The sequence below is a fragment of the Mus caroli genome, unplaced genomic scaffold, assembly GCF_978045245.1.
Source record: "Mus caroli unplaced genomic scaffold, Mus_caroli_1 scaffold_2, whole genome shotgun sequence".
Taxonomy (NCBI): Eukaryota; Metazoa; Chordata; class Mammalia; order Rodentia; family Muridae; genus Mus; species Mus caroli.
In genome coordinates, this window is record NW_028227257.1 from 115,696,492 (window position 1) to 115,716,415 (window position 19,924).

Below are 19,924 nucleotides of genomic sequence, written 5' to 3' on the forward strand. Positions count from 1 at the left end.
TCATGACATAGATTAATTTGGCTATTATATTTTAAAACTTCTGTTTACCATGAGATACCTAGATGGTCGAATGGATCTAAAGCAACTTGAGGTTACAGTCCCCTTTGCGGGCTGAATCACCCTTTCACAGGGTCTCTTAGTAAGGGTTTTACTGCTGTGGATAGACACCATGACCAAGGCAACTCTTATAAGGACAACATTTAATTGGAGCTGGATTACAGGTTCAGAGGTTCAGTCCATTTTCATCCAGGTGGGAACATGGCAACATCCCAGTAGACATGGTGCAGGAGGAGCTGAGAGTTCTACGTCTTCATCTGAAGGCCATCAGGAAAAGACTGGCTCCCACATGGTTAGGGGGAGGGTCTCACTGCCACCCCTACTCTTCCTTCAACAAGGTCACACCTTACTCCAGCAGGGCCACATCTCCTAATAGTGTCACCCCCTGGGCCAAGCATATTCAAACCACCATAAAGGGGTTGCATATCAGATACTTATAATTCCTAAGAGTAGCAAAATTATAGATATGAAGTAGCAACAAAACTAATTTTATGGTTGGCTCACTACAACACTAGGAACTATGTTAAAGGGCCACTGCATTGGTAAGGTTGAGAACCACTGATCTAACATGTTAGGCCCAGGATGGAAGAAGACACTTTGAAAATTTGGAACAAAGAGCTAGCAAACTGAAAAACAAAGAGATGTATAATTGAGTTTTTAAAGAGACAACTGTGGCTGGAGAGTGGCTCAGTGGACAAGATCCCTGGCTGTTCTTCAGAGGACCAGGTTTGGTTCCCACATGGTAGATCGCAATCATTAGTGAGTTCTGACGCCCTCTTCTGACCTCAGAGGGCACTGGGCTCACACTGGCTGTGTGTATATGCAGGCAAAATGCCCATGCACATAAAATAAATACAGCAATTAAAATATTAAAAAAAAACAATAACCAATGATTAAAATTTGCAAAAGATCTTTGAATTGATTCCAAATTGAAAATAAGCACAAGAAAACCTCAATAGTTTTTTTTTCTCATGTTAGCTGCTAAATTAAGTTGACTATGTACAAGAAATGCCAATCTGTCATTCAGTAGCATGCTTTTTAAAACCTTTTTGTTGATTCTTTGTGGGTCTCATATCATGCACCCCAGTCCTTATTTCTCTGTCCTCTCATATCTGCCCTTCACCCTTACAACATCCCCCTCAAAATAAACACACACACACACACACACACACACACACACACACACACACACCACATCAAACAAAAAGCAAAGCAACAAAGCATAGAAAACATCTCATAGTGGAAGCTGTGGTGTGTCACAGTGTGTCCCACAGTATACACCTCTGTCCACACATCTTCACTTGCACATGTTCATTGCAATCATTGGTTTGGTTTGAGATCTCTGGCTTCTGTGCCACCATCAATATCGAATCCTTCCTGAGCTTCTTTCTTGTTATCTTGTTGTTGCCCTGTTTCATGGAGATCCTGCAACTTTGGATCAGCAACAATGACCCTTTCATGTGTCCCATCCATTTGCAGATGATAGATTTTGAGGTGGGCCAATTCGGAAGCCTGGATCTGAGCCCGGGTGGATGTTGAGGTGGTCAGCCTATTGGATCTCCCTTTTCTGCACCATCAGGGCAAGTTTTCCAGCACTGCTCCAGCTAGGCCACCCAATACCACCATCAGCAGCAGGCAGAGTCAGCTCTCCTGCTCTCACACCCTCAGGGATGGTTCATCAACACCTATGTCTCTATGGCTAGCTCCACCGTGCTGCCTAGTCAAGGTTCAGGGTTGCTCTCCCAAGTGCTGTAGCAAGAGAGGGGCTGGGCCAGCTTTCCCTCTGTCAAACCCTCAGAGCTGGCTTATCTATGCCTTTCCCATCAGTGCTAGCTCCACTGTGTTTCACAGGAGAGGCGCAGGGCCTGCTCTCCAATTGCTGCAGCCAGTGAGAGACAGGGCCATCACCTGTTCTTTTGACTCCAGGGCCAGCTCTACCAACTGCTGCAGGTGGCAAAGGGTGGTGATAGAGGTGTCACCTCTGAGCCTGTGCCATCCCACGGCAGAAAAGTGGTGGGATCAGCTCTCCTACACTTGGGGTTAGCTCATCCTCACCCCTACCACCTGGCCCAGCTCCACTATGCTATCTGGGTTAGGCTCCCGGCCCTCTCTCTGGGGTGCTGTTGCAGGTAAGAGATGGGGCCAGCCCTCCAGAGTGCTCCAGCCAGTGATGATCTGGGTCAGTTCTGTACACCCCCTGGACATTCAGGTGTCTCCCAGCAGCTTCTCCATGGTAATATGAACTATGGACAGTGACCCCTGCTTCTGTGTGGCCACACACCCAGCCATGGTCCTCTGTGGCAGCCTGGCCTGGGACCTCACCATGGCCCCAGGTGGTGGGGCTGGCCACTTACAACAGGCTACTTCTCTTCACCCTTGAGTATCCAGTTCTGTCTTTCTTCATAAAGCTCAAACTGCTCCACTTCTCTTCCTCTCCTGTCTGACCACCACATCCTCGCACCTTGCAGTGGCTCCTGCTGCAGGCTGGCCAAGTGGCTCTGTCTGTTGCGGCAAGAGGGTGGCCTGCTGTGCTGTGTGTTGGAGGGGAGGTCTGTGGTCTGCAGGTCTCTGTCTTCCTCTCCCCACACTGTACTGTGTGGACTTGTTTTGTTTTGATTTTTATGTGTCCTAGGCATAAAACAGCTTTGGCCACCAAGCCAGGCACCAAGCTAGATGAACAAAGGACTGCCATCTGTTCTGCTCCTGACTGATAGATGAACAACACCACTAACATGGTGTCTTTGCCTATTGCCATTAACACACTTGTGAGCATGTGTGTACAGGGTGGGAAGGTGCTATTACTTTTTAAGTTGAATTCTGCTCCCCAGTATTGCTACGAGAGTCATGAGTATGTTTGTTGTGCACATTCTGATAATCCACCCTGTGTCGAGGGCTGTGAAGAATCAGTGAAGCGTATGGTAGTGATGACGACTCTTGCAATGATTTTGGAAACAGGCAGTATTGACTAAAGCTGACCCTCACATACTAAGTCCTCAAAGTACCACTGTCACCCAGAACGTTTGCATATGCCCACCCAGGGTACAACATGAACTCTGTAGTATTATTAATTATGTCAAAACTGCAGAGAGCCTAGATGCCTATCTGCATTAACCTACGTGTGTACATTGTGGTATACATTGTGCTATTTACCTAGCAAAGAAGTACAAGTCTACAGTTACATGCAAACATAGAGAAACATCACAATGTTAATGGAATGGAAGCAAGTGCAAAATGATCCCATCTGCATAAAGGTCAAACCCAAACAACCTAACTGAGCATGTTTAGGTGGGGATAGTTAGTTAAAGCAAAACCTCAGGACTGGTTGCCATGGCAATCCTGATAGGAGAAAGCTGGTGGTGGGGGGGGAGCATGGGGGCGGCATTTGGTGCACTGTTAGGGTGTATTTCTTTTCTGGGACTGTATGGTCTTCCCCTATGTAAAGGATCGATGAGCAGAAAGAGACAGGAGAATGAGGAACAAGGTGGAAGATGGCTGGGGTTCCTCAGCACAGGACATGTGGGAGGCAGGATAGGGATTGTAAAAAGGAAGAAAAGGCCCCAGTGGGGAAGGAACTGGGCAGACTCCTGCCTCTCAAGTTGACAGGTTCAAATCCAAAGAGCCCAAACACCCAGATCAGACATTCTGGTACCAACATATCTGCTGTATTGTTTCAGAGAACTTTGTCAGTTATAGGGAGAAAAAAAACCTATAATACCCCCCCCCCATTTTTCCCTTTGTGGAAAAATCTCTCTGTGTATGTCTGGCTGTGTCCTATAACCTTTATAACACATAGTCCGTCCTTTGTTTAGAATAATTTCTTGCAATCTTAGAAATGAAAGCAACTTCATTTTTCTTCAAATGTATTTGGATAACTCTTGGTACAAATACTCAAGGTCTTACCACTTAGAAGGTCTTAGTGGTAAGTAATTAATTTGATACAAGACAAAGTATTTAGACTCTTTTGAGACAGGGTTTCTCTGTGTAGCCCTGGCTGTCCTGGAACTCACTTTGTAGACCAGGCTGGCCTCGAACTCAGAAATCCGCCTGCCTCTGCCTTCCAGGTGCTGGGATTAAAGGTGTGCACCACCACCGCCCGGTGTATTTAGACTCTTATTCTTAGAGATTTATTCCCCTTTCTCATTTCCCATGTAATGCCTTGTAAAGGCCTTATAATTTCTACTCATGGGGCTTACAGGAGGCTCACAGAGCCTGGGCCTTTCTTTGATTTTTACTATTATAAGGATACATGGATAGGGGACATATATTTGGAATCTCATTTGAATCAGCAAAGGCTTTTCCTTCAGGTCAAGAAGATGTCCTCGGAAGCTGAATAGAATTCACTGTTGGATAGTAGTCTTCCCAGTGAATTAAGACATATATACAGTTTCTCTATAGTCTTTGCCCTCTTGCTGAAAGAGGAGGAGGAGGAGGAAGAGGAGGAAGAGGAGGAAGAAGAGGAGAAAATGTGTGTGAGAACATACATGCGTACTAGAGTGCATTTGTTTGTGAGTATATGTGTGTGATTGTGTTTGTTTGTTTGTGTGTGTTGGGAGGGGACAAACTTTAGTCATTGATTAACTCTGCTGTGACAATATTCACACTCTATTATTTTTAGAGAGGAGAAACAGCTACAAGGCCTTTGGGTAAAATTAAGACAATGATAATGGCAAAGGTTTTTTTTTTTTCCCCTTCAAGATATCTATAAACACACAGTCCATTTTTATTCTGATGGAATAGCTTTAATATATAACAGTGTGTCTTAGTTAGGGTCTTATTGCTGAGAAGAGACACCATGGCCAAGGAAACTTTTTAGAAACGAGAACATATCATTGGGGCTGGCTTACAGTTTCAAAGCTTCAGTCCATTATCATCATGGCTGGAAACATGACAGTGCCCAGGCAGACATGGTGCTGGGGAAGGATCTGAAGGAGGACAGAGGGATCTGTCTTCTTGGAGGAAGCCAGGAAGGGACTCTCTTCTGTGCTGGGCAGAACTTGAGCACATGGAGACCTCAAAGCCCGTTTACACAGAGACACACTTCCTTCAGCAAGGCCACAACTATTCCAACAAGGCCATACCTCCTAATATTGCCACTTTCTATGGGCCAAGCATATTCATACCACCACCCAGTGCTTTGCCATTAAATGCATTTAAAGCCCACGTGTATCGTGATAAGCTTTAGCTAAGACCATTAGTATTAGCTTTATCTCCCAGGGAAGCCACTCTTTTGTCCTGCGTTGGCCACTGTCTTTTATAAGGCCTCCTGGAAACCACAGCTTCCACACAGCCATGGACATTCACGCTGTTTTAATTCTTAATTTCGACTTTAGGAAGATGAAGAAGTTGACTATTACCTATTTTGTGACTCAAGTGTTCTCAGTTCGTGGAATGGTTATAAGCAGGAAGCATGCCAATCTTAACCCCAGTTGCCATCAGAGTTAGGGGCTGACATTCTGATAGAGGAAATACTGAGGCAGGACAACAAGGATGGCTCACTTTTTCAGGAGGGATGTTTATTTTGCCATGGACAGAAGAGGTGGAGGTTGACTTAGGGATACAGGTGCCAGGACCAGATGATATCTAAGTTGGTCAGAGAACAAAGAGTGTGTAAACTCTCTGAAAGTCCTCGATGGTGCACAGGATGTAGGATACTTCATGAAAAGCAGGACAGAAGTCCGGATTTCAGGGTATGGTTGCTGCATCCTGGAAGAACACAATGCCACTACTGTTTCATTGCCAAGGTTGACATGGAAGCTTATGGGATGAATCCTGAGTGCATCTGTTAACTAAGAGCTAAGCAGTGCCTTGCCCTGGGTTGCTTAGGGACCCCAATATTCTTATGTATAAAGTGAGGCAAGTAGTAGATTCATGGAAAAGTTAGGAGAGCAAGGCAGAATGTGGAAAATATGAGGAAGATGCTCTCATTAAAAAAAGAAAAGAGCTGAGCAGTGGTGGCACACACCTTTAATCCCAGCACCTGGGAGGCAGAGGCAGGCAGATTTCTGAGTTCGAGGCCATCCTGGTCTACAGAGTGAGTTCCAGGTCAGCCAGGGCTACACAGAGAGACCCTGGTCTCAGAAAACCAAAAAAATTAATTAATAAATAAGTAAAAATAAATAAAAAGAAAAGAAAAGAAAGAAGGAAAAGAAAAAAAAAACACAAGGAAAAAACTCTATTAATAATCCCAGGCACCTTGAGATTCATTCAGGTTTTACTGAGAATTCTCACCAGTTCAAAGGAGTTTTTCTAAGACAGCAACCCTGATTTTTCCTCACTTTACTCCATCTCTTGCCACGGAGGAAAAGGAAAGGGGTGGTGGGGGAGGGAGCGCGGGGTGGGGGGCGGGACTGGAGAATACATTGCCCTAAGATTTCCCCCTGGTTTGCCAGTACTGTGGAGTCTGTCTTGATCAAGCCACAGCTTAGGTGATCTCCGGTGGCCCTACTGGTCCGGAAGGGTCTAAGGATCAGTTCTGCCTGGACCCAGGCAGGTTGGAGGTCGGTCCTCCTAGCCCAGAGTGGCACTCGGCCCGCGGGACTCCCAGATTCAGCCTTGTGCTGGGTCACCCACTTGGGAAAGCGACGGTGGGACTTAGGGAGCCTGAGGTCGAGGTCCCCACGCGTCAGGAGAGTGACACCAGCGCCCCCGAGTGCCCGGGCCACGCGCAGGGCCCGCCAGGCTGGCGCGCCATCCTCCCCGCCCCCCAGCACCGCTCTTCCCGGTCCCCACCCTCTACGTCCCCACCCTCCTCCTCCGCCCCCGCCCCTCCCCCGCTCCCCGCCCCACCGCGTCCCAGCCGCCCTGGCCGTGAGCGCAGGCGGCCCTGCCACCGCACCTGCAAGGCGCTCGCTGCCTGCAACCGCTCGGTGCTGCTCGACCCCAACCCTTCGTCGCTTTCGCCTCGCGGTCCATGACTCCCTAGACCCCTGGCCTACGACCATGACCACGTCCCTGCAAGACGGGCAGAGCGCCGCGGGCCGGGCAGGCGCCCAGGATTCGCCGCTGGCAGTGCAGGTGTGCCGTGTTGCCCAGGGCAAGGGAGACGCCCAGGACCCGGCGCAGGTCCCCGGACTGCACGCGCTGTCCCCCGCCTCCGATGCGACCCTCCGCGGTGCCATAGACAGGTAGGCAGCTTCGTGGGGGTGTCCGGATCAGCAATCCGCTCTTGGGGTATGGAGGCGGCCCAGGGGTGAGTGTGTGCCCAGAGCCCGACCAAGTTTGGAAAGTGTCTGAAGACAATTCCCTTGGAGCCAGATCCCGCGGGGTCAGGAGGGCATCAAGATCTCCAGGTGCCCTGTTATAAATAGCATCACGGGGTGGTGGAGAGCTGTCTGTCTCACCTTTGCCCTTTGGGGTGAACCAGAAGGCTCCACTCCAGACTGACCACATTCAGCTGCTGGGTGGCCCTTTTCCTATTACACTATAGGCTTCAAAAATCCAAGCTTGAATGTGTTCACCTCCCACGTAGATAGAGTCTTCCAAGGACCCGGGAGAGGCAGAGCAGGGGTTGACATTTGAGCCTTCTTTATGATCCACAGGAAAGGGCAGCGGCTTTCCAAGGTTTCTCGTCTCAGCAATGAGCATTAAGTGCCTTTGGAATTGTCATACTTAGGAAAGAAAAAGGCGAGAAGAGCTTAAGAATCCGTGGCTCTTTGCAGTCACACATGTAAATACCACTCCTGCTTCTTTGTCAGGATTTGCAAAGCGCTCTGACTTCAGTCAAGTTAAAATAACTCCCCAGTGGCCTAGCGTACATTCGTGCTAACACATTCTATTGACTTACCTTCCCAGAAGGACTGCTTTGGTGTTCTTTATCTATAAGCACTTGAAAAATTAGCAGACTGTGTGTGGGCAACATTGTGAATGAAATTCGAAGTGAGATGAACCACATCTATATTTAATAAATCATAACTTCCAGCAGTGATGAGTAAAAAAAAAAAAAAAGAAATCCTGGGGATGAGTTTACTGGATGTAACTTACAGATTTTGTCAATTTAATAGGCGCCAGGAAATGGCACACTCCCCTGGGTAATGTTTGCATAAATCATGATGTAGCCTGTGTTGGTGTTCAGGAAAGCCCTAAGTACAGGAAATGGAGTGTCAATGCCTCGTGAGGTTTTTCTTCTTCTTTTTCTTTTCTTTTCTTTTTCTGTGAGGTGGGGTGGGGGAGGTGGTATAGAATTATTGTGGTAATTGGCATATTTTATTTTTGACCTATGGGCAGGACATCCTTGCTCTTTCCTGTACACCTACTTATAGAGTGTTAGCCTTGTCACCAAGCGGTACACATTAGCCTGAGCAATGCTCTTTCCCCTGACAGCAATTACATTTCCTATTCTGTTTTATGTAAATGACGTCCTATGTTCTCTTGGTGTAGGAGAAAAACGAAAGATCTGGATGTTCTGGAAAAGCCACCCATTCCCAACCCCTTTCCTGAGCTCTGCTGCTCTCCGCTTACATCTGTGCTGTCAGCAGGCCTGTTTCCCAGAGCCAATTCAAGGAAGAAGCAGGTATGCACCTCCAAACCTGTGAAACCCCCAGGTCTTCCAAAGCTTGTGCCCACACAGACTTCAAGAGTTTTGCAAAAACAAAACAAAACAAAACAAAACAAAACAAAACAAAACAAAACAAAACAAAGCATCAAACGAGAATTTGCTTGGCCCTTGACTGAAAGGGGCTCTTGTGATGATGTTCCTTCTGGGATTCAGTTTCCTCAGCTGTGTAGTGGGAATATCAAACGTTCCCTCTTGGGTTCTTGGGAGAGAATAGGGTTGAGAGTGCACCTGTCCTGACTGCCTATCAGACAACAGGCATCGATTTCACACCAGTCTTAATTGGAAGGGGCGGGACTATAGTATCAGGTGAGAAGGGGATCTGCTCTTTGTTTGCTATTTAATGGTGTCTTTCCTTATACACATTTCACATAAGGCTAGCCTCTTTTACCAAAGGAAAGTGCTGTAGAGAACCTGACAGGGACCAAGAGCAATGGCTCAGTAGGTGAGGGCATTTGCTACTAAGCTGGAGGACCTGAGTTAGAGACTACTGAGATCCAACAAGTAGAAGGAAATAACTTACTCCCAAAAGTTGTCTTCAAACTTCTGCATGGGTTCTGGGGCATGAATATGTACATGCACGTGCGCGCGCACACACACACACACACACACACACACACACGCACCAGCCCATGCATGCACGCACACACACCATAATTTTTTAAAAAAGGAATCTACATGAGGTAATTGGAGTTTGCAGCTCAAAATACTTTTCAGTAAATTTTATGTTTTGGAGGTTCCAGCTGCAGAAGGCATTTGGCTTGGAAGTCATGATAAAATGGATTTTGTTTTTATGGTCTTCTTTCTTGTTTGAGACTGACTTACACCAATCAGATAGAAAAGTCCAAGCTACCAAGAGATGATATTTCATAACTATACATTTTAGGAGTGAAAAAGCAACACATCCTAGAATTATTCATCTTTTCTCATGGACTTATTCCAGTTTTGAATTAACAAAATAAAGAATAGCTTCACTTGTCAAAAACCATCTCTCTCTCTCTCTCCCTCTCTCTTTTGGTGTTTTCGGGGTTTTTTGGAGGTAGGGAGAGGAAACTTTAACACTCAGAGAACCGTGGTGAGGTGAGGGGAGGAGACAGGTAAATATATATATATATATTTACCTGTATGTGATATATATATATATATATATATATATATATATATATATATATATATCACATACACACATATGCGTGTGTATAAGAAGGAGAATTTTAATATATTAACCTCTGATTGGTTCAGTGATGTAGTTTTACTTAGGGGAAGGGAGGAAATACTTTGGGGAGCAGGCATGCTTATTACCATGCAGAAATAGATAACAGTAGGAAGTATGTATGCAGGAGTTTCACAGGTGTACAAGCACTGTGTCATGTGTGGTTTAGAGACCAGAAGTCAATGGCAAGTGTCTTTTTCAAATACTCCCTGCCATGTTTTTTACATTTATTTACTTATTTATTCATGGGCTTACATTCATTTTCATGTGGAGTTTAGAGGGCAGCTTTCAGAATTATCATCTACTTCCATGGGGGCTGGGGATCAAATTCATGCCATCAGAATTCACCCATCTTGTTATTCTTGCCCCAACCTTATTCTTTAAGACAATATCTCTCACTGAACCTGAAACTCACCAGTTTTGCCAGACTGTCTGCCCACTGAGTTCCAGGGAGCTAACTGTCCCCAATTTTACAAATGCAAATTACAATGTCTGACTATGATGATGTTTGGAGATGTAATTTTCATCGCTGTCTGGTATACACACATTTTGGGGGACAAGATTGGAACCTGATAGTGGATTGAGAGAGATTAAGAGGATCCATTCTAAAAAAAAAACCTTTTCATCAGAGTGAGATTTTTAAAGTCTTTTTGTACGGTTGCACATAGCTTTTCTGAAATATCCAAGCACCAGAGTTTGGGTATGGAGTTAGGGATGGCAGATTTAACTGTGGGCTTTGTATGGTTGTGTCTCTCATTCTGAGTGGGCAAGAATATGAATGATGTTGGCTTAATGCTCAGTTGGGGGAATTTTTAACAATTTCTTTGGGCCACAGATTTCTCACATTATTCTAGACAGTAGACACCTAGTTAGGCAGAGGTCCCCCCTCCCCTTCCTCCTCTCCCCTTGACAAAGAATGGTTGGCAAACCAAGGGTATGTGAAAAAGTGATCTGGTAAGGCTTTATTTTGTGAATAAACACAGGGTACTTCTGAGTAAAAGAAATACTAGTAGAGCAGGCTGGATTGAGGATACAAAGGGAGACTAGATATTAGTGTGTTTATGCTAACAGGCTCAACTTGACAAAATCTAGATGGGCTGCAGGATCATCTTGATTTGGTCTAATTGAAGTGGGAAGTGGGGGTGGAGCTGGTCTCTGGGCAGAAATCCTGGCCTGGGGAAGATGGAGAAAGTGAGTAAGTTGAGCACGCATTCATCCATCAATCTCTTTCTCACGGATGCAATGGGACCAACTACTTCAAGCCTGGTCCCTGTGATTTCCCTGGCAATGATGGACTGTAATGTGGAATTGTTATCTGAAATCAACCTTTTCCTTCTTAAGTGGCTTTTGTTACACTATTTTATCACAGCAAAGGGAAAGAGACCGAGATTTGAAGACAACAAGATTAAGTTAGGTCTCAGATCCAGGTGGAGGCAGGCAGTCCAGCAAAGGGCAGTGGGTTTCACATTCGGAAGTTCCAAAGTAGGGAAAAGATGACGTGTGTCGCTCACTCCAGCAGGTTTCCTCTCTGCCCTTGCAGCCTGTATCTAGCCTGACAGAGAACAGGGTACACACTCACAGGCAGCTGGGCCTACTTATGAGCTAGATTTAGCTGACTTGCTGGGTCCAGTCCTTGAGGGGTGTCCTACCTCACCTCCCACTGTTGAGGAAGAAGGTTCGTTTTCCCTTTTTTCGTTTCTCTTTTTAATTCACCTAGATGTTGCATGGAGAATTGATTCTTTTAATTACTTTATGCATTCTCAGTTGTTTGGGATGAGAAGGCTTTGAGAACTCATGGCTCTCCACCTCAGCAATTTCCCTAGGCTTAGTACCTTTGTCAAACACATGCATGCGCCTACGCCCTTACTACAAGATAGTACCTCTGGTGTCAATACCTGCAGCTTTTGGTTGAGATGATGTGTATGATGCTAAATGACTACATTGCACCTCTCAATTACTTATGGATGAAACATAACAATATTACTCCTTTTTTAAACTTTTTTTAAAAATTGGGTATTTATTTCATTTACATTTCCAATGCTATCCCAAAAGTCCCTCACACGCTCACCCACCCACTCCCTCACCCACCCACTCCCTCACCCACCCACTCCCTCACCCACCCATTCCCTCACCCACCCACTCCCACTTCTTGGCCCTGGCGTTCCCCTGTACTGGGGCAAATAAAGTTTGCACAACTAATGGGCCTCTATTTCCACCGATGGCCAACTAGGCCATCTTCTGATACATATGCAGCTAGAGACACGAGCTCCAGGGGGGTACTGGTTAGTTCATATTGTTGTTCCACCTATAGGATTGCAGATCCCTTTAGCTTCTTGGGTACTTTCTCTAGGATGCTCACAGTCAGCTATTGGATGGATCACAGGGCCCCCAATGGAGGAGCTAGAGAAAATATTACTCCTTTAAAAAAAATTTTTTTATAGTCTTTGGTACTTGTTAAGTCATTCCAGACTTGCTAGAAAATTCTTTTATCTCCCCGGGAAAAGTAAAGAATGTCTACTTGTTATTAACAAATGAATGCCCAGAAACTTTGAGGGAATCCAGTCTAAAAATGTTAAATTTCATTTGACCTTTCAAAGCCGCAGTCAAAATCACTTTCCAGGCCACAAGTATGCTTTTGAAAGCATCTTGAGATGCTTCTGTGATGTGTGGTTGGTATATTGCACAATATACCACAATAGGGTGGGCTTTGTCTCTTTTGCAAGTAAGATATGCCAAATTGAGTAGTTCTGTGTGGTTTTAGTGTTATTATAGGGGAGCTAGGATGAAAACTGCTTCTTTATTCTCTCTCTCTCTCTCTCTCTCTCTCTCTCTCTCTTTTTCTGTCTCTTATGTTCATCATGTGAAATTGTAAGGCGATTTCTTTGTTTCTGACAATAATAGCTATTTAAATTATCCCTTCCTTTAAAAATCTGTGATCTAGAAAATTACATCACAAATAACTTTCATTATGTGAAGAAATGTCATTTTTAATTTATAACAAAAATTTGCTAGGAAATTATTCTTTACTACCAGATTTTTAAAGACCCATTACTTGAAGAATAAGAAAAAAAAAGGTTTTAGTTCTCATTGAAGAATCATTTCTTGTCTTGTTTTCTAGGCCTTAGATAATTTTTGAGCCTAGACACAGCTTGTGTGTAGGTTCTGGTCAGTTGCCTCTGGGACTGTCTAGGATGCAGAATAAAGTGCCTGGACATTTTAGAAATTGAACCTAGTGAAAAACTGTGTCATTGAACGCTGGAGTTGAGAGAGAGAGAGGCTTGACATCATCCACTGCCCTACTTCCACAGATCTGTAAATCGTGTCTAAGCGCTTCTAGGTGCTTCACAGTGATGTAACTGAGACTTGGCATTTGCAGTCTTGAGGATTTGATAGGAGCATATTTTTCAAAAAGATATAATGTCCAAACACAGAAAGGACAGCATAACTAGTGTAAGCCATAAACTCTTACAAACATTCTGTAGCCCATCCATAAAACAGCATGGTGGGTCTGACTAATGCTGGGACTGTCTTCATCTTCATCTAAGGACGTGGCATTTCTCTCTCCTTTTCTCCCTTTTCTGAATTACAGCTCTATGGTTTTCCTTTATGGCTTTGCTCTCCCAAATTTGATAGAAAAAAATTAATCAAATAATTAGCTACATTAAATTCCCTAGCAAATTTCTATCATAAATTAGAAATGACATTTCTTTACATAATAAAAATTATTTTGAGTGTAACTTTTCTAGGTCACAAATTTTAAAGGAAGGGATAATTTAAACAGCTAGCCTGTTCAAACACATATCTGTTAGTATTGTTAGTAACCAACTTTCATATGCTGTTTATGGCCCTGGGTAAATATCCCAGGATAGTATTAGAGTGCAGTAGTTGGTCCTGGTAGTCTGACTTGTCAATCTAGAACTTAGGGGGAGAAGTAAGAAGGATTGTTAGCTCCAGACCAGGAATGCATAGTGCATCTAAAAAATACTATCTTTATGTGCTTTGTGGCTCATCATACTGTTTCTTGTTTGTTCTATAACATTTTTCCCTCCCTCCCTCCCTCCCTCCCTCCCTCCCTCCCTCCCTCCCTCCCTCCCTCCCTCCCTCCCTCCCTCCTTTTCTGCTTTCCTGCTTTCCTTTCCTTTTTTGAGTCAGGATCTCATTCTATAGGCCAGGCTGTCCTGGAACTCACTATGTAGAAAACCCTGGCATTAAATCCACAGAGATCTACCTGCCCATGCCTCCTGAGAGATAGGAGTAATGATGAGGACCACAACCCTTGGCCCCTGCAGCTTTCTAAAATATATCTCTGGAAAACCAGGAATGTCTCCTGAATACTTAAGTTACTAGTTTTCCATACTCATCGGCTTGGATTTCCTCTACTGTGTTAACAACATTTAAAAAGATAATTAGATCTCTGTCTCCAAATTAAACGCCTTTTGATGTCATTGTAATGCCAGTAATTATCCCATCATGTACGTGTTAAGTCTGTATGTGTGGTCCAGTGTAGTATACACACACACACACACACACACACACACATATATATGTATACTTTCCTATATCCATTTCTCTAGCATGCATAGAAATAGAAAGAAATTCTACCCTCATGCTCTTAGTTCCGAGGCTTAGTGGTTATCACGATTTTCCTCGATTTACTTCGTCTATTCTTTTAAGAAAATATGATTTTCTTTGTGGGAATATTTGGGAGTTAATCTCAGGAATTCTGTCATCATAGCCCGACCTGGTTTTTATCTGTGAGCCCTGAAAAATACATTGAAGAGCTATAACCTGAATAGTATTGTTTCCTAACAAGTATAATTCCTTGATATCATCTGAAACCACTTATAATCAAATTTCCTCAGTTGAAACAATACATGAAATCATCACATTGTGTATTGATTATACTTCAAATGTCGAAGAATTAGCCCTTTGAAAGTTCGAATTCATCTTCAGATGAAAACAACATCAGAAATTGCATTTAGGTCCCCAAGCTATTCTACAAAATTCCATATAATGTGAAATGAAACACACACACACACACACATGCAGAAAGAATAATAGAAACAATACTTGTTTTATTATTAGAGTGCCAAATGAAACTGTCTCTGTAACAGCCATTTGCTCCTCTTGAATGCTGCTACTTGATGAATATCATTGTTATTTTGGAGAATATAAGAGGGTGAAGATCTTTGGAGCACCATTAAAGCAGGCTCTAAGGGCCCAGGCTTCTCTATAGGTGCTCACAAAAACACTTTTCATGAAGAACTTGGCCTACTTACAGACGTTCTTGAAGAATAATGTCCCCAAGAAGGACAAGGGGAAATGAACTCTTTACACATTTCCTCTGCTGGGTGCACAAAATCAGCTATTTTCCTCCCTGCCACTTTTAGACTCTGTCAATATGCCTTTGGAAAACTGTGTAAAAAGCTCTTCCGTTGAGAGAAGGTGGGGATGCTGCCAATGGACTTTGGTTGATACCTTAGCCATGTATTGATTAGGGGAAACAGAACCTCACATGAACTGGCCTGTAAAGTTATGTTTTAGTATCCAAAGAACAAAAGTTCAATGGTCTCATGAGAAATTGGAATGGCAAAGTAAAAAGTCAGGGGAAAAAAAAACATATAATAAACAGGGCCACCAAGTTCTCTCTCTTTCCTCCTACAGACGCATCAACTAGCTTGGGCTTCTTACAACTTCACTTTGTCCTCTTACATTCTGTATTTTTGTTCACCAGTGGCTGTCCCTTGGCTCTCTTAGTGGTGGTTCAGTATGTAAGAACTGTCAAGAGTCTGTATATTCAGCTTTGAAACAGTTGTCATCAAGGGGGCAGAGGGCCCTAGATCCCACTACCTGCTCAGCTAGTGTGTGGGAGGTTCTTCCAAAAGGCTCAGTAGGTGTGGAATAGAGAGAAAACCCAACAACTTCAGGTATAAAAAAGAGCTGTACCAGAGTGTGTGGTTGAGAGCACACCATGGTACACCATTAATAGACATGCATGACAGGTGGTGACTGCTAATCTGCTGTCTGACTTGGTGTGTGCTTCTCACTGGCCAGTTGTTTGCTTTGAATACATGCATTTTACATGAAGCCTGTTCACTAAGCAGTGGTTTCAGTTCATGCCACTTTTCTTCTGAGCAGATCGGCTTCAGAGGCCACTGTCTTGAGCTTAGGAGGTACCCTGGCCTCTGATGATGGGCGCTATCCACTCAGGCTCATCTCCTCCTTGTGTAAGTTGCCTTTGTGCGAAGCAGAAGATGGCTGTCTCTTCACCGTCTACAGGGCTCCTGGCACACTACCTACCTCAGAGGATTCTAGTTTAAAGACTACTTCCAATGCTTGTCTAATCTTGAAGGCACATCTGCAGCCCATTTTTATTTTCCACTTTCTAAAAGCTTGGCTTTTGCTTTGGTTTTTTGTTTGTTTGTTTGTTTTGTTTTGTTTTTTCCCTCAGGGTATAGATTATGTTCTATCAGGAGAGGGAAAATTGAAGTCATTCATTGTTCAGTATAAATATGTATCTTAATAAAACAATTCCTCAGACTTTCATGGTTTTCTGTGCAGAAAATGCTAATTTGTATGGCACAGTAATACATTCTATTGTGTAAATAATGCCTATGTATTTAATTAAGAGATTAACACACAGAGGGATTTTCTTTATGAACTTAAAGGACAGATCAAGGGAGAACCTAGGAAGTGATCATAGGCTTTTGCCCTGGCAAAGGGACAGAAAGAAGGATTCTGGGTTAACTTAGCAATGATGTGAGAAGGAAGACAAAGAGAGACTCCCTTGCCTCACAGGCTTTCTTGCAGTCTCATATTTAATACTTTTCAAAGCCACAAGAACAATAAATACAAACGGGAGACTTGAGGTCCCTAGTTTGTTCATAGATGTCTCTATTCCCAAAAGTCATTAGTAAAGTGCAGTTATCCACGTACTTTATTTCATAGATGAAATGTTGCATATGGTGGCCTTTGGATCCCTGTTAACTGGAGAGCATAGTGGACTTACACCATTCTGGGCAGCACGCTTAGTTTTGTATGTGTGGGATGGTACAAGTCAATGTATGGTGATTAAAAGGTTTTAGTGTGGGGAGCAGCATGCCTGTGTTATAATACCATCCTACTGCTTCTCATAAACACAGTATCAGACCACTGCCAACACTTCCTAGGTCTTGGAGCTCTTCCATCTTATTCTGGTCCCAGGATAGGTAAGTCTTATGGCTCTTAAGTCACTATGACTCCTGTGTAGTGTCTTCTTAATCTTCTCACAAGATGGTCCCTCAGTCTCCTTTCTGAGCTTCTTTCATGGTCACTGCACCTCTATGGATGAAGAATGCATCACTGGTGAGATGGGTCAAGGAAGAGCAGATCCTCGGCCATGGAAAGAGTAGGAATAGGAAGGCCTGGCTAAAGGAAACATTGTGCATCGAGTCAAGAGTTGACTATCAAGGGGGTCATCACATCTGGGAGACAGAGGGCTGTAGTGCTGAGCCAAGTGCTTAAACTGAGGGAGAAAGACATGAGCTTAAGTGGGAACATTTGAGGTTGTCATAGGCCTAGTCTGCACTTAACTCCAGTTGGCTTCCTGGGTGTGGATTGGCTGTGGCCCACATTCTTCTTCAAATTCCTTCTGTTCCACCCTCCAAGCACTTATTTGGTTGTTAAAGGCAAAAACCGAGGAGACCACTTTCCTTTCTTAATTATTGCTGGCTAGCCCCTTGAACAAAACAGACCAGAACCTACATAAATTCCTGTTGTCTCTGCCTTTACCATCTTAGTTTAAGCTACCTACACAGACCATAAAATGGCCCTGGTTCTATAATAGTCTATCTTGATCCATTTCCCTCTGTATTTGTTACTAGGCACTTAAAAAAAATACAGGCGAGGATATTGCAAAGACAAAAGGATCCAGGGGCTGGTGAGATGGCTCAGTGGGTAAGAGCACCCGACTGCTATTCCGAAGGTCCGAAGTTCAAATCCCAGCAACCACATGGTGGCTCACAACCACCCGTAATGAGATCTGATGCCCTCTTCTGGTGTGTCTGAAGACAGTTACAGTGTACTTACATATAAATAATAAATAAATAAATAAATCTTTAAAAAAGAAAAAAAAAAAAAAAGGATCCAGATAGGCTACTGACACGTGTAAACAAAGCCTAGGACCTTAAGTAAACACACAAAACGTTTATAGAAAGACAAAACAAAAACGGACTTCACTGTCTTTCTGCGGTTGAAAAAGTTTTGATCACTTAAAGATAACATGTCTTCCTTTGGCCTGTGGTACTCATGTGGTTGGTCCTGTCTTGTGGCTCTCTTCTCATGGCTCTTGTAGCTCTCTTACCTCATGTTCACTTTACCTTTTGCTTAGTAGAGTGCATGTGAGGCCTGCCCTCTCCTCTGTTGTGAACTGGGCAAACTTCTTTCTTCTGTCTCAGGGACTGCTTTCTGTGCTTGGAGACTCTCCCCTAGTCTGTATAGAGCCAATGCTACCCATTTAGGCGTTGGCATAATATACCATCTCCATCCCTCTTTGGCAGCTGTGTGCATGACATGGCTTTCATTCTTCTTCTTCTTCTTCTTCCTCTTCCTCCTCTTTCTTATTTTCCCATTCCTTTACATTTCTCAGTTTGGTTTCTTGACTGTACTTTCATGACCCTACTTATCTTTCTTTTTTTTATCTGTTTGATCTATTTATTGTTTTCCATCCAAATGAATTATCTTGGCTTCATTGTTCCTGGGTTATTTTGTTGAGAATGAACGGATAAATGGATTATTGAAGGGCAATTCACAAAGGAAACCCAATTTTATCAAATTGTGTCCTCTCCAACCATGATCAATTATCCTCCCTAAAATTTAAAAGAAACCACAGTTTTATTAGAATATTCTATTTACAAAGCAGCAGACATATATCAGGACTAATTGGATTTAATATAATATTTTACTTTAGTTATTTGGATTTGTTTGTTGACTGTAATGAAGTTAGTGGAGACATTTCCAATTTTACACATTATTCTTATTTGGTATTCTCAGAAGTGATAAGTACTCACCGCACCACTAGACTTCCTTCCGCCTTACACTGTTTTTACAAAGTCTGCACAGACAGAATCACTTAAGTTCAACTGTCATTTGCCTCCATTTCTCTTAGCCTGAGGGGAAGACACTAGCAAATATTCCACTCAATTGTTTATTTTTCTATGGAGTTTTGAGATGGGGTCTTGCTGTGTCGTTCTAGACAGCCTAGACTTTGTTCTGTTAGAACAGGCAGATCCCAAGCTCTCAGAGATACGCTTGGTTCTGCCTCCTGAGTAATTAATTATTGAGTATTAGTATCACTAGTGACTTATGCAGATCAGAGTTTATCCATGTGAGAGAAAGCACAGACCCCTTAGATACAAGCCAATATTTTGCCAGAGTGGGGAGAACTCAGAGATTTGAGGGAATCAAATCAAATTTGAGGGAAGAGATTTGAGTTTCTAGGTCTACATCCTCTATACAATAAATTTACCTAATCCTTACCTCCCTTAGAATTTACTATGCTCACAACAGCCTCTCTACTTCACTCCTTGTCTTGGGGTAAAAAATCCTTGAGGGTATTTCCAACTTGACACAAACTTGAGTCACTTGTGAAGAGGGCACCTTATCTGAGGAATGGCTTGTATCAGACTGGTTTTGGACTCGTCTGTTGGATATTTTCTTGATTGTTGATTGATGTTGGAGGGCTCAACCCACTGTAAGCATTGCCTCCCCCCTGGGTAGGTGGTCCTTGGCTGTGTAGGAAAGCAAGCTGAAGAAGAGCAATACTTGCCCGCGGTTTCTACTTCAGGATCCTGCCTTGGCCTTTCTGGATGATTGACCATAACGTATAAGCTAAAATAAGCTCTTTGTTCAGAGAGTTGCTTTCTGTTAGTGTGTTATCTCAGCAATGGGAAGCAAACTAGGCCAGTCCCAGTGGGAATGGCTACCAAGGAAAGTCAGGCTATGATGCAGTTGCAACAAAGCCCTCAACCCATTCCTTAGATACTCTGGAGCCAGGTAGAACCTGAAGAATTGTTGAGAACTGAGGCACAGCAGCTGGGCTGCTTAGGAAATGCCTGGCTTTGGAC

At 43.6% G+C, this 19,924-nt stretch overlaps 1 protein-coding gene across 1 annotated transcript in view; it reads left to right on the forward strand.

Moving 5' to 3' along the window:
- The first annotated feature begins 6,838 nt into the window (after positions 1 to 6,838).
- Grb14 (growth factor receptor bound protein 14) overlaps positions 6,839 to 19,924 on the forward strand; it is a 117,146-nt gene continuing 104,060 nt past the window's right edge. The window contains exons 1-2 of the mRNA XM_021185074.3: positions 6,839 to 7,181; positions 8,434 to 8,566. Coding sequence (XP_021040733.1) covers positions 6,997 to 7,181; positions 8,434 to 8,566 — 318 coding nt within the window. The 5' untranslated portion in view covers positions 6,839 to 6,996. The remainder of the gene's footprint in view (positions 7,182 to 8,433; positions 8,567 to 19,924) is intronic.